We start from the raw sequence: 15,929 nt of genomic DNA, 5'->3' as shown, positions 1-15,929 counted from the left end.
CCCCAGAGGACCAAGTACAATTGTGGCAGTGGAGGGTGAGAATGATAGAAAGTTCATCACACCAAGATCAAGGTTAGCTGCACATTTACATGACTTATTTCAATTCACCCAACTTCAGGCAAACACATGCAAAAACAAAACACTTCAGATTATTTTCTTGGAAGTAATAAAGGTCTAACACTGTTAAAAACAGACACTTTAAAACATAAGACCTATGACTGTATAAAATACCCCCAATTTTCTGGGTTTTTTTTTTTTGTCAGAATAGCTTACCAAATCCAAAAGCACTGGAACCTCCAATGCTCTGTGATGCCTGGACACTTGTAGATGTGTACAGTCCTGTCACCAGCAAGCCATCAAAGAAGGTGCTTGTTGAAATTGTCACTGAAATGTAAGAAAGAAAAAAAACTCAATACAGTCAGAATAACACAATATATTTCTGAAGTGTTAGACACTGTCAAAACAATCTTTACTCATTAACCAATTGTTTTTATACTATTCCTAGTTGGTATTTTTTGTATGAGAAATTACAGCAGAGTGTAAAGAAGCTCGGAACTCCAGTGTCTACAATTGCTGGTCCTAAATTTAGAACATCAGTCCTACCTTTCTGCATTCATTTACACATTTCCTATGTGAACAATCATCTGAAAATAATGTAATATTGAATAGATGGTTTCCCCACCTCCACTACCACGCCTGAAGGCGGTGAAAGAGTCAAAGGCATTGCTGGAGTTCTGGCATTATGATAAAATGCTTTTTTTTTTTTTTCCAAGTATTTCATACTGTGGGAAACAACTGTACATCGGCTGAAAGAAGAACAGTAAGATGAACCACATTTCTTATTGTGAGTCCACATTTCATAGATGAGTTCCCTGAAGTTTTCCAACAAAAGCAGACTAATTTGCATGAAGACAGCCAGACTTTTTCCTCTTGTGAAAAAGAAAGGAAGATCACTGCATGCTTTAAGTTTTAGAACAAAGTCTGGAAGAGGAGTGGTTTCATAACCATAAAATCAGGACATTGCTGGGAAGAAAAGGATCAAATTAAATGTATATGTATGCTATTCAGGCTTGGCTTCTTCAAATTGTATCTTGCTCACCACCCTAAAAACTCATCATAATTTCCTGCTTGACATAACATTTTCTCCTGCATAGGTTTTTTAAGATTGAGATGATGCCATTTGTAGGAAGCAGCCAAGGGAAGGTAATAACATTATTTAGGTACTGCACAGTACAAGGTTGTCATCATTCTTGGTGGCAATAAGGAGAATGACCAGAGTCACATTAACTTTAATAAGCATGTTTAAATTAAACTCCAGAAAATCTGGTGAACAGAGCTAAATGGTCTGAAACATCCACATTATAAAGTGTAAAACAAGACACATATCAATAGAATAGCCTGACATCATGCTACTACCATAATGGTATGGGGGATTGGAATAAATCACCATCTCATCCTTTAATAAGAAATAATAGCTAATATTTTTTAGTGCTGGCAAGTCAATCACTCAGCTGGGCACTCAGGTAAGTAGTTTACATATATTATCCCATTTAATTGTCAAAACATACCTATAAGAGGGGTACTATTATTATTTCCAGCATACAAAAGAAGAATGTGTACAACAGAGCCATTAAGAACCTGGCTCAGGACCATGTGATACCATCTAAAATGTTTTGATGCTGTCTATGTGGACATTTCCTGTTTCTTCTTTGCTCCCCTCAGATCCCAAAGTGGCAAAGTAACCATGGTCAAACTCCATTAAGGCAGGCATCTCAAGTATTTCATTCACTGATCTATCTCAAGTCTCTAGAATAATTTATGGTACTCTTCAGTGCTCAATATTTAGTGAATTATTAATGAATAATTTATTCATATAAATTCATATAAGTAGTATAAGCTTATTTTATCTTTAGCTTGTTTCCAGAGGAAAAGTATGTTATGAATCAGATGAGCCCCACTTGGAAAAGCCACATGGAAAAAAAGAAGACAGAGAAAACCTGGCTATTTAAATAAGTAAAATGCTTTCCAGAGTGCAAGACAGATCAATGCAGAGAGAAACTGACTAAAAGACCAGCCAAAGACATTTTTTAAAAGGCATAACTATGCATAAATTTTATCAGATGCTGTATGCTTACACAAATCATCTAAAGAAAAAAAATACTTGTTTGAAATGAATTGCTTATAATCTGCTTGCTAGAGTTCAGAATTTTTTAAGGAAAAAATGATATTTGCCTTTGGAAAAATGCTACTCTTTTGACAGCAGAATAAGCATTCCTTTTCCTCGTTTAAGCAGATGTGATGCATAATCCATACGTGAACTGGTAATCGGTCTTTTTTTTAAGAAAGAGGAGGAAATGTTGCCCAGACTCTTATGGGATTTAAGGCATATCTTTCTGGTCACCAGGCTTCCACTTATTCAGGAAGATAATGGGTCCAATCTCTGTATGTGAAGACCACTGGACACAGTGTAGATTCTCTGTTAGCATGCAGACCATTTCAGAATGTCTGCAGCCCACGTTTTCACTGACTGCAACACTGGTAGTGAACCCATGAGCAGTATAAAGGAGCATACTGAAAACTTCACACCAAGGAACTTCGACTTTGAAACTATGTCAGGAACACCCTTCTCTCCACTCCCTTTCTTTCCCTTTCACCGAAATGCTTCCACTTATCTCTACTTGCAGCCCTGGGTTAATCTTCCAGTTTCCTGTGACACCGGCCCCTGCAGTTTTCGGTTGTCACGAGGCCCTCTCCCCCCCAACTTCTCCCTTTGGTGTCTTCCTGATTCCTTTCTATCAAGCTATGTGACTCCGTACGTGCACCAGCTCTAATCTTTCCTCTGTGCCCTGACTTGACTTTGTTTCCTCTAATTTCACTGGACTCACTTTTCAAGCACTATTTTAGCTTCTCTAGTCTTAACTCATAACTTACATCCACAACCTGATGCCATCCAGGCAACTGGAATGGTTCTTGAAAGCAGAAAAATGATTTATGGTAAGTTAAAGGGAAAATTTACCATGCACAGAAATAATATGGTACATGATTTTGAAAACTGAGGTTTACACTTGTGAATGTAAAATTATTTTAATATGTATATGAACTAGAAGGAAACTTACAACTTTCATGGTCAACAATTTGGCCCATTGATGAAGCTGATTAAAGACAGAGATAAAACTGCTACTATTTAAAATTAACAAGCTCTCCATGAATCATAGGATTATCCATGTGTGTAGATCTAGATATATTCATTTGAAGAACGTAAAACACACTAATTCCCACTACAGATATTTTTGCAATTTTCTGATACTCCGATTCAGAATGTTATGGTTCCAAGCTGCACAGTTTAAAATGTTCCATAGCGACTGTCACCTTAAAATGTTTCCTTTAAAAGTATTGATAAAATACACTTGCATAAGTAGAAGTTGTAGTTAAGAGATATAAATTTGGGTATATTAGGATGGGGATAATTGGACAAATTTTTTATATTCGAACTGCTTTTAAGAAAAATAACTATTGGGCTACATGTGTTTGATATGTAACTCAGACATGTTAAAAAGCAAATCCTTCATGCCCTTTCCAAGATTATCAGTCAAATGCTCTAATTGATGTTAAAATGGGGAACAAATATTTTCCATGTTAATTCACTTTCAAATTAGTTTATTATGTACTATGAACAATTACCAAGTCTAGGTAGTGGGTATACAGATGTTTGTTGTACTAGCCTTTGGTTTTTTTGTTTGAGACAGAGTCTCGCTCTCTTGCCCAGGCTGGAGTGCAGTGGCACAATCTCAGCTCACTGCAACCTCTACCTCCTGGGTTCAAGCCATTCTTGTGCCTCAGCCTCCTGGGTATCTGTGACTATAGGGGTGTGCCACTATGCGTGGCTAATTAATGTATTTTTAGTAGAGATGGGGTTTTACCATGTTGACCAGGCTGGTCTTGAACTCCTGGCCTCAAGTGATCCACCTGCCTCAGCCTCCCAAAATGCTGGGATTACAGGCATGAGCCACCATGCCCACCTGTTGTACTAGTCTTTTAACTTTCATTTTAGAAAATATTTATATTAAAAAGTTGGTGGGGAGGAGAAGAAATTTGTGGTAAATGCACTTCCAATGAGCAAATTAAGCCAAACAGTAAAATGTACTAGAAGGTACGTAATGCATTCATACTTAAAGATTGAAGCAAGGTGTATGACTGATTGAGACAAAAAACTAAATAACTTCTATGAGCCAAGACTTGTGTTAGCACTGTAATTTGGGTTTTATTAACTGGACAGGCAGAGATATTTAGAAATAGTTCTCCCTTGACAAAAATGTTTATAAACTCCATCTGACATCCTGTCAATTCTAGCTATTTTATACAAATTAAAATAGATCACCACTATGGGATAGGACCCACAAGTTATCCATATCAGACACCAAAGGTTTACATAAAATCATTAAATAATAATCTAATGAGCTTAAATAGGTAAACACCTATTTAAACAATCCATTCTCCTATATAATCAGTCTCCATTCATGGCTTTACAAACTTTTATAGTCAAATTTGTAAAATTCTTTCCCAAGGGACTTTTTCCCTCTTGGAGTCAATTTTTATGTCTTTCATAGTTTTGCATTAAAGTGTCAATAGAACCGGCTACTTTATTACAGAGGAAAATATCAATATTATAGATTTCAAATAGAATTCTGAACTTGCCAGTCCATTTTAAGGGGGAAATAAAGCATATATATTATTACCCAGAATTAGAAAGCAAATGCATCTTAGATCACATAATTCCCTTGTTCAATAAACATCTCTAGCTTCCTAACGTCTGTAGATTAAAACCCTAAATCTTCAATGTGGTTTCAAAGGCCTTTGGGTTGTGGCCATAACCAGTCCCACCAGTCAAATTTCTCCATTTCAGCTGAAAACATCTGATTAAAAGATGTTAACTGGATTAAACAGTTAAACCAGAACATGTTATGTACTTCTCTGCCTCCTGGCCTCTGCTCTCACCTAGAATGACCCCTCGCCAGGTTACCTTTTGTTAAGGTATTCAGTGCCATCTCTCTCATGCAGTCTGTTCTGACCTCCTGAGGAAAGTCACCTCTCCCTCCTCAGTGACCCCAGAGCTCATTCACACACTACTTTCCCCAGAGTTTGGCTCAAGGGAGAAGCTCAACTTTTGTTGAATTCAACCACATAGAAACATTTATTATAACATAAAATAACATATAAGAATAAAATAAAATTGAGAGTATAATGTAGCCAGTGTAACCAAAATCATAAAATCTAACTTCAGCAGTAAAAACTGGACCATTGTTATTCTTAGAGATACATGAAAAATAAGTTTCCTCTGAAAAGTAAACAAAAAGTAAAAAATAATGCAGTATTCAATTATAGTACTCAAAAACCGGGTAGGTCTAGGAAAATTTTAGTTGGATTTTACATTTAACCATAATAGCTTTTCTTCTGCATATCTGTATTTTGTATGTGAATATATAGATACATATAAATGTACATACCAAATTAATCTGATAATTTTTGTCACTAAGACTTTACACTATTATCCTCACTCTTAAGTTACTCTGCCATTTCCTCAAATAAAATGTAAGGGATCAAAAGGCTGAGCAGGTTACAAATATCTCTTCCACATCTGTGTTAAATTGGCAATGAGCTTAGCACCGGGAGACCATGAATATGGATTGCTGGGGTGTGACAGCAGAATGAAAACATGATGTAGTGACACAATTCAATTCTTATCAGTGTCTCAAAGAGTACCTCTGTCTTGAAATGAGTAATTACAGAGTCAGTTATTATCTATTATAGCTTCTATTAAACATTCCCCACAAGACCCTAATACCATTCTTGCAGAAAATCACTGTAAATGAAAGTCTAAAAGAAAATAAATTTAGACATTTAATGCTGTTTGCATTTCATTCTAAAGCTTCTGGTCTACAAAAGCTCTACGGTCCATTAAATTTTGATCATTTCCAGGATATTCCATTACCACTTTATACAAAAGATCTTTAATATGTGCAGAAAAGAAATATATTAAGTAATACTCAAAATGATGTTCCCATATTTTTTTTTTTTCAGAACGACAAGCATCAGAGGATAGCAAATTGCAAAAAAATTGAAATTAGGTACATAAGCATTAGTGATGATGCACCGATTGCAAAGTTTCCATTTCTTGATTTTGTATATTCTGAAGATGAAAAATGCCAGCAGAATCTAATATTGTCAATATAAAACATCATCGCATTTTGCCTTATGAAGAGAAATTTGTTTGCTTTTTGAATACAGAACAAATTAAATAGTCTAAGGAACAAATATCTTTCTCTGAAAATGAAATAAACAGCATATTTGCTGCAAAATTTCATCAACACTGTATGTTCAACTACTGATTCTTCCTTAAAGTGCCACTAGCTCTGGGCACCAAATAGAGACCATAAAAAAATACATTATAATTTCCATTCCAAACCTCCAGAAGAACATGACACTTGCACTACTTCTCATTACATATATTAACTCCATTTTGACATGGTTTTGTGTGGATTTCAAAAATTAAGTCAGGTATTTCAATAATAGCATTCCCAAACTAACAATAGCAAAGAAAAAAATCATCCCAATAAATATGCAAAAGAAATGACTGGAAGTCAAGATTCACTGAGTGAGGACATCAATCCATAGAAATGAAAATGGATCTTAACTAATTAGATCAGGATAACAAACTCAGTTTATTCCAGGAACAAATGGACTCCAGTCAGCCCTTTGTGAGGTAGAGGGAGATTGTTCCTACCTTACCTATCTATTCCAACAACTAATGATAAGGAGCACGATGAGGAAGGAGCTGGCTGCCCACCCAGTATAGTCTTCTGTCCATCTCTAGGGGAACATTGCTAAATGTACCACAGCCACCCTTCCCTACTTCCATAAGGCTTAGATAGCTGACTAGATCATCTCTAAGAGCTCTTCACCCTCAGATTTAATAGATACCTCCTTAACAATAACAGCTAAACAATATTTGAGCACTACATGCCAGGTACTGTTCTAAATCTTTTATAGGTATTATTTAATCTTTTCAATATCCTATGTGATAATTACTATAATTGTACCCCTTTTACCCATTAAAGCTGAAACAAAGAGGGGAGAGGGCTAAGTCATGTGCCTTAACTAGCATATGAAAGGTGCTAGTTACATGGACATGGAGGTCATGTTCCCCAACCTGAATGGACTGCAGTAAGTAGAGCAGCCTCTATCTCTCTTGTGTTATGCCCAAGAGGATGGCAGGAGCTTGATCTTTTCCTGGAAGGCAGTGCTTCCATGCTCTGGGTACACGGGTATAGTCTCCTGGCGTATCCCCAGCAGGCTGTTCTGTGGAATGTACTTAACCTGATGTCTGCTGTACCAATTATTATTACAGTCATTTGTTACCATTATTATTACTCCTCTTTTTCATTTTATATGGATCTGTGCTGTTCCTTGGGGGGAAAAGGAAGGAGGAGGAGTGGCCTCCAGGGAGGACTAACCGCAGTGTGATAAAGGACTAAGCTTAAGATCAAAATAATAAGGTCAAAGAGCCCTGGATCAGCCCACCTCTGAAAGCAAGCAGAGAATGCCCTGCAAATGCTCTCCACCTTTGTCTCCACCTGCAAGGAGAGGAAAAACTGAGCATGATCCAGGAATTCTAGCAGGTGCAGGAGACCCATCACATGCAAAACTTAATGACAGATGAAAATACCTTCCAGTGTCTGAAAAATGCTCTTTGCTGGCTAAAGGAGGGGTACAGCATCTCTGTGGAACGCTATTATGATATACTTATTACCAATTCAGAGATTCAGATGAACCACACATAGCCTAAGTCTTATCTTCCGGCACCACCAGTAATAAAAGGAGATCCACTCAGATTTTTTTTTCTTCAAGTTCTTGGGAGATAAAACGGGTGCAGTCAAATGTGTTTGTGAATTTATCATTTTAAAATTAAGCGCTTTGGAAGTAAGTTTAAATGAGCGCACTTGGTGAATATAAATCTCTCCTACTCCATCCCTCTACATTGCCTTTCCTCTTCTTTATGTTCCAAACCCCAACCCACCCTACAAGCACTCTCTGACATACATGCACACACACATACACACACACGCGCTCACTCAGAATTTCTAAAAATATTAACCTTGGAGTAAAAATCTCACATCTTATTCAGATGATCCCTTCCCTAGACTTGGAGACATATGTCAGAATAAAGCACCTGGAATGAGGTCCTGAAGAGTATTTTTGAAATCTCCGAAGACTGTCCAATCTAGCCTAAATAAAAATTCCTAAATAGTAATATTAACGATAAAGAATAAAAATATAATTTTACAATTCTCTACCAATTTTTAGCCCCAACCGCACCTAAAGTAGGAATAATTTCATTTTATCATCCACTTTTGGCTTTTATAATTTAATTCTGAATTTTTAAAAAATTCTACAAATAATGATAATTAGTTTCTATTACAGAACCCTAAATTTTTTTCTTTATAAATGACACTTTATTACAATTTAGAGAACCATAGACAAGAGGAACTGGTATTTGTCATTTATCTCTGACCTTATTTTTCACGTTACCTCTATATGAGGCTGGATAATACTCATCCATGAAAATTTCATATTGTTGGCCCTGCACTCAATAAATTATTAAAGGGATGTGAATAGGAATGTGGTGTTCAGGTTTTCAGCAATTTTTATCCTTTTGTTCTTGCTTTTTTAAAGGAAAAACTATCTTGTCTATAACTCAACATATCTTTGTAAAATTTAAGCAAAGATTAATCTTAGAAGAAATCATTTTGGGAGATTTATTACTCCAAATCTCTACAAGAAGTTTTAATAATGTTTTTCTTTTGAGGCATGGATAATTCTCTAGGTTGAGAAAAACAAGCCTAGTAATTCTTATAAGCACATACACAGGCGAATACATTACAATAAAATACACAGATGCCTAGAGAACAAATACATGTGTGATTTTTCTCCCCCAAAATCATCAGGTGTGTAAGCTTTTATACAATAAAAAGGGTTTCTAAATTTTCTGTTTCTATTATGTTTTTTTTTTTTTATGTTGTTTTGACCAAAGGTAACTAAAGAAAATTTGAACTCATGTAACAAATAATGAAGTAACTCCTAATAGTGCCCCAAATAGTTTAAAACATAAAATATATGCCCCCCTCTTTTTTTTGAGACGGAGTCTCACTCTGTCTCCAGGTTGGAGTGCAGTGGCACAATCTCGACTGCAACCTCTGCCTCCCAGGTTCAAGCGAATTCTCCTGCCTCAGCCTCCCAAGCAGCTAGGACTACAGGCGCGTGCCACCAAGCCAATTTTTGTATTTTCAGTAGAGACGGGGTTTCACCATGTTGACCAGGATGGTCTTGATCTCTTGACCTTGTGATCCACCCACTTCAGCCTCCCAAAAGTGCTAGGATTACAGGCGTGAGTCACCGCACCCGGGCAGCTTTTGATTGTAGTTCAACATATTGAAAATATGCCATTACAAAATTCTTAAATATTTTCATGTTTGCAACAACATTGTGCTTGTGCAAGAACATGCCAAGAGTGACTTTGATGATACTCGTGTGTATGTCATATATGTTATGTTAGTAAAATATCTAGATCAACATTAATAATTGATAGAATTCCTAATACACATAGTTAAACCAAATGCAGCTCTAAAATATCTTTTTTTTTTTTTTTTTTTTTTTTTTTTTGAGACAGAGTCTCTCTCTGTCGCCCAGGCTGGAGTGCAATGGCGCGATCTCAGCTCACTGCAAGCTCCCCCTCCCAGGTTCAAGCCATTCTCCTGCTTCAGTTTCCCGAGTAGCTGGGATTACAGGCATGAGCTACCACATCTGGCTAATTTTTTTGTATTTTCAATAGAGACGGGTTTTCACTGTGTTAGCCAGGATGATTTCAATCTCCTGACCTCATGATCCACCTGCCTCGGCCTCCTAAAGTGCTGGGATTACAGGCGTGAGCCACCGCACCGGGCCTAAGTTTTTTAAACAAGTTTTTCCACAGTATTCTCTTTTAGTACTTCCATATGTTCATTTCAATATACTAAAAGTAATCATAAGCAAGTGTCCTAAAATATTCATTTAAATATATGCTGAGTATATTACACATGACATACACATGATTAAACTAACTATAAAATTCTACTACTAATTTATATAAGACAAATTTTAAAACTATCACTTATTTTATAATCAGACCCTATGGGTGTGAGACTATGTGTGTATTGCTCCCTTTATTCATCTATTAAGCAAATATTTATAAAGTGCCACTCTTGATACTGAGAACATAATGATGAACCATCTGTATGTTTATAAAAATAACATTTTTATTGTTCCTGTTCCTTTTAGAAGAATCTCTATTCCACATTTCAAAATCCAATTCATAATATCTAAAATTATTATTGCTGACACTGAAATTCACAAAATAAATGCTAAATTCACAAAATAATGTTAAATAAATGACATTCAGGTACTAGCACAGATAGATGCTCTAATATGCTACAACTGAATTCTAAGATTTTCAGATTAAAATAATTACCAAATAAGGATATCATGTAAATGACATTTACATTGATAGATGGCATCTGATAGTTATTTGGGAAAGTATAAAAGAAGAAATAAATGCACAACTAATTTATGTAACATTAAATTGTAATTATAAATAATATTTCTCCTATGGGTAAAACGGAAAATGCTTTTTATTTTACGGGATGGCACTTAGTACAATGAGTCTTAAAATTTCTTAAAATAACAAAGTATCTTTGTGGTTAAGTATAAACTTGTGTTTTCAATATAGTTATAAGACAATTTTTCCAAGGATAAGGATGGAGAAAAACTCCAGGTGTGAATAATTATCAGGAGATGTCTTGAGGCCTAGGAGTTTAGGAAAAAGTTAAGTGATTAGTTATCTAAAGAGTGTTTAAATGAAAGGACTTTGCAAAGGACTAAGTATGCTTTGCTGGCTTTAATATTCCTCATGTTCTGGTATACAATTTCTAACTAAATCTTAATCTACGCTTAGCACATACTTAGTTTGGATTTGTTGATTTTTTTTATTTTAGAAAACTGATCTAAATTCTTAACTTGGTGACATGGCATAGAAAACCATAGTTGGATGAAAAGCAAACTAAAATATAGATATATTTATATAAACATTTATCTTGCTCACAATTATCCGTATACAGAAATGCTTAAGATATAAGTTCTAAACAATTTCCAATATCAATTAAAATACCTATTAAACACCGATGGTGTGCTGGGCTCAAATTCTGTAAGTGCCAATTTGATCAATACAATTATTACTTTTTAGTCAAATAACAAATATTTGTTAGAACTATTAGCCAATGAAATTCCCCCAAAGGTCATTTTACTTTTATAACCAAAACTTTCAATCACCTGAGAAGCTTTATAAAATTCAGACTCCCAGTTCCCAAAGGGATTCTGTTTCTGTATTATTGGGATAAAGCCCAGGAATCAGTGTATTTAACAATGTCCATCTAGGTGCATTTTGTGTGAGTGGTCCTGGGGTAGACCAACTACAGTGATATAAAAAGCTGCAAATCCACAGCTCTTGAGAAACAGAATTTCCAACGAAGGCTATCCATGGATGAAAAATTATAATTGAATTGAATTGAGGCTACATTATGAATTCCACTACAGTAAGAAGCCATTTTGCCTTTTATTATACTGCAGTTTCCTCCTAGTGTAAATGATGTTTAACAAGATGAGGATGTAATGGGACACCTGTTCTTAGAGACCTCATGTATGCCAGAGAATTTTCTCTAACTGACAAGGACTGAAACCAATCCAGCAGGAGGATGATGAGCCAACATTGTAGGGGATTTTGGGTGAGCACTAAAGAGCAATGTCACAGCCCTGTGGTGATGTTCTTGGCAAACAAGGCCACTATATATTCTGGCTGAACTGATAACAAAGAAAAGTAACTAAATATTTTCTGAATTTGGCAGGTATATGTTGAAAGAACAGTTAGCCAACATTACATATATTATAATAATTCAATCCAAAAAATAATTGGAGGTGAAGAGATGAGGTTAGGTCAGCATATCTTGTTGCAACCTGCTCTATTCTGACTGCCTTTAGGTCATCAGAATTTCTTGAATTTACCAATGAACCAACATCAAGTTAAATGGCGTCTGGTTGCTGCTGGAGTCTTCACTGTAGTACTTATCTGACCCATGAAGCAGAAATAGTGGTCAGTGATCTTGTATAACTTTTTCAGCATAATGGCTGAAGCACTGAGCTCACTGCCAGTGTCTAGGTCATCTCATTACTACTTCACCCACCTTGAGCTTCAACTCTTATCTAAAAAGCACTTGTCTTCTAAATTTTTCATTTGCAATACCCTTCTTGGTGAAGAAGGTCAAAACAGAATTTGAATAGCTAGACTTTCCCACCACCAAAGTCACGGCAAACACCGAAGTAGCAAATACTGAACCATTTCTCCTAGGAGACATACAGAGTTAGGGTCCTGTGAGGCTTTGGTCACATTTTCATCAACTGATCATACATAGTTTTGGTTTATGTGTGTTTCTGTTTCAAGACAACCTTATTTAACATATATTTATTCATTATAACAGTGAACTCATGGCCAACAGTAACATAACTCATGCCTGAAGCAAGCTATCTAACACCCATATTTTCTCTATAAGGCACATCACTACCTTCAGCACTTTGGTACCTCCCCTCCTCGGGGCCATTTTAAACAGTGAAATCACCAACAAAAATTTGAAAGATGCACTCCAGCCTATGAAAGAGCACTTGTTTACAGTAGGAGAGCTGAGGCAAGAAGGCAGAGCATTTGACTTCAGCACGTCTGGCAACTCAAGTTTTCACTGCTCTGCACGTGTCTGCAAATGACTGTCAAAGTGCCACAAGTGTTGATTTTGAGGTCACAAATAAATTTTAGTCAATAGATGAAATCACAAAGAAGGAACTTGCAAATAATGAGGATCATTATCTGTCTTATTTGCCCTAAGACAGAGGCCTCATATATTGCTCACCTCATGGCAAGTCTACTAGTTTGCTAGGGTTGCCATAACAAAATACCACAGACGGGGTGGTGTAAACAACAGACATTTATTTTTCCACAGTTCTGGAGGCTGGATATCTGAGAGCAACGTGTTCACAGGTTTGCTTTTCCTGAAGCCTCCCTCATCGCTTAGCAGACGGCCACCTTCTCACTGTGACCCCGCATGGCCTTTCCTCTATCTGCGCATGTCTGTACCCACATTTCTTCTAATGACACCAGTCATATTGGATTAGGGCCATCCCAATGACCTCATTTTAATTTAATTAGCTCTTAATAAATTTTATCTCCAAATATAATCATATTATGAGTTACCAGGGATTAGGACTTCAATATATGAATGGCGGGGGGTTGTGGCGGGGCAGGGCGGGGCGGGGCCGGGGGAGGGGGAAGGCGGGGTCGGACAGTTCAGCCTATAATGCATTTCTTTATTTTTTGACAGGGTCTCACTCTGTTGCCTGGACTGGAGGGTAGTGGCACGATCAAGGATCACCACAGCCTCAAATTCCTGGGCCAAGTGATCTTCCCTCCTCATCCTCTTGAGTCGCTGGGACTACAGGTGCACACCACCATGACCAACTAATTTTTAAAATTTTTCAGTATAGATAAGGTATTGACATGTTGCCCAGGCTGGTCTCTAACTCCTGGGCTCAAGAAATCCTCCTATCTTGGCCTCCCCAAAGTACTGGGATTACAGGCATGAGCCACCATGCCCAGTCCCATAACACATCTCTATTCATCGCTTTTCTTCATGTTTCATTTCCTTGAAGGCTTGGACTTCTCAAAAGCATTCTTCAAGTTATGCTTCTTGGGGGTGTGTGTGTGTGTGTGTGTGTGTGTGTGTGTGTGTGTGTGTGTCTCCTTCTGTTCTTTTAAAATGACTTTTGAAATCCAAGCCGATCAGGACTTTCTCCCCTTTACTCCTCATTATAACAAGTTACGATATATAATTAGGATTGACTTTTCAGAGACTGCTGTCCTTCCTGAGTTTTATAAAATTCCCTTTTGGAACCTCTGGCCAGGGGATCAGATCCCTCATATAGTTTCAGGGCATCCTTAAATTTTATTAGGCAGGTGCCAAGAATCCCCCAGAATTCCATCCAAGCCTCCCCATCGTGCCCCTCACCTGCCATTCTAGGCTTTCCTCTGACCCCACGCTCTAGAACACCCCTATGTGTCCAATATGTGAATACAAGGATTGTTATCCCAGTTTCAGGCCTTTGTTCTCACCATCCTTTCCACCTAGAATCCTCTTCCTCTCCATCTCTTCCGGTTGAAATCCTCCCAACTTACCAACGCTTTGTCTAAATGTCAGCCCCTCTACGAAGCTCCCCCTGCATTTGAGACTTCATTCTCCCTCTCAAGAGTGACAACCACTCTCAGCTCTGTGAAGCTTACCACATTCTACCTCAAAATAGTTGTGTACACATCTGATATCCCTTGGTAAGTTGTAAGTGCCTTGGAACCTAGGGCTGTGTGATTCCTCATTGCATCCTCACACCACTGAGCATAGTCCCTAAATAGGTTATTAGCAAGTGTTTTTAAAGCAGATATGCACTGCTATTAGAATTTGAATTTAAATTAGGTAAATACAGTTGAAATCCCTTATGACTCTTCTATCTTGCTTTCCTGCCAATTTTGTGATAGCTATTAGAAAATCACCATCCACATCTGCCATCTGGCTGATTTAATGTCAATTCGCACAGGATGTCATATTTCTGCCTCTTCCCTTAGTCCTACCCAAATGTTCTCCAATATGCTTCCACTGCCCAGGCAGCATTGTACTCCTCCCTTTGTATACAACTCACTCAGAAGTAGACCTGGAGGTGGAGGGAACACCAGAACAGAAGCAAAAGAAGTGAAACAGGCCAGAAAGGGCAGTCAATAAAAAGGACACAATACACTGTTGGTGGGAGCATAAATTAGTTCAACCATTGTAGAAAGCAATGTGTCAATTCCTCAAAGAGCTAAAAACAGAACTACCATTCAACCCAGCAATCCCACTACTGAGTATATACCCAAAGGAATATAAATCATTCTACCATAAAGACACCTGCACACATATGTTCACTGAAGCACTATTCACAATAGCAAAGACATGGAGTTAACCTAAATGTCCATCAATGGTATAGTGGATAAAGAAAATATGGTACATATACACCATGAAATACTACACAGTCATAAAAAAGAATGAGATCAGGTCCTTTGCAGGAACATGAATGGAACTGGAGGCTATTATCCTTAGCAAACTAATACAGGAACAGAAAACCAAATACTGTGTGTTTTCACTTATAAGCGGGAACTAAGTGATGAGATCACATGAACACAAAGATGGGAACAACAGACACTGGGGTCTACTTGAGGGTGGTGGGTGGGACGAAGGAGAGGAACAGAAAAAAACAACTACTGAGTACTGGGCTTAGCACCTGGGTGACGAAATAATCTGTACAACAAACCTCCATGACACAAGTTTACCTATATAACAAACCTGCACGTGTACCCCTGAACTTAAAAGTTTTTTAAAAAGGTTGCTAGGCAACCATGCTGATTGGCAGCACATGCCCCTGTTATTCCACCTGGCGGTGGAAGCAGCACCTACTCATTGGCTCTGGAGTCAGAATGGCTGGAAGCAGCAGCAAAGGGCACTTCACTGACGTAGGATTCCCATTAATCTAGATGCAAAAGCAAGCTTCTTCAGGTAAAACTTTCGGAAATGGTGCAAAACCATTGCTTCAAAACTATCTTACTCAAAGGTCAAGGTGATGGCAGCTTCTGGGGACAGTTAATTCCTATGTAGCAGTGCACATGGGCAAGAGGAAAGTTACCTTCCACAGAAAGCCCTCTGGCACACGGATGCAGA

At 37.4% G+C, this 15,929-nt stretch overlaps 1 protein-coding gene across 1 annotated transcript in view; it reads right to left on the bottom strand.

The window, feature by feature from the left end:
- RELN (reelin) overlaps positions 1-15,929 on the bottom strand; it is a 521,571-nt gene that overhangs the window by 451,540 nt on the left and 54,102 nt on the right. Inside the window, exon 2 of the mRNA XM_030933242.1 lies at positions 274-384. Within this exon, the coding sequence (XP_030789102.1) occupies positions 274-384 (111 nt within the window). The remainder of the gene's footprint in view (positions 1-273; positions 385-15,929) is intronic.

The sequence above is a fragment of the Rhinopithecus roxellana genome, chromosome 6 (genome assembly GCF_007565055.1).
Source record: "Rhinopithecus roxellana isolate Shanxi Qingling chromosome 6, ASM756505v1, whole genome shotgun sequence".
Classification (NCBI taxonomy): domain Eukaryota; kingdom Metazoa; phylum Chordata; class Mammalia; order Primates; family Cercopithecidae; genus Rhinopithecus; species Rhinopithecus roxellana.
Note: the sequence above shows the minus strand (reverse complement) of the source record. Positions and strands in the feature narration are given on the sequence as shown.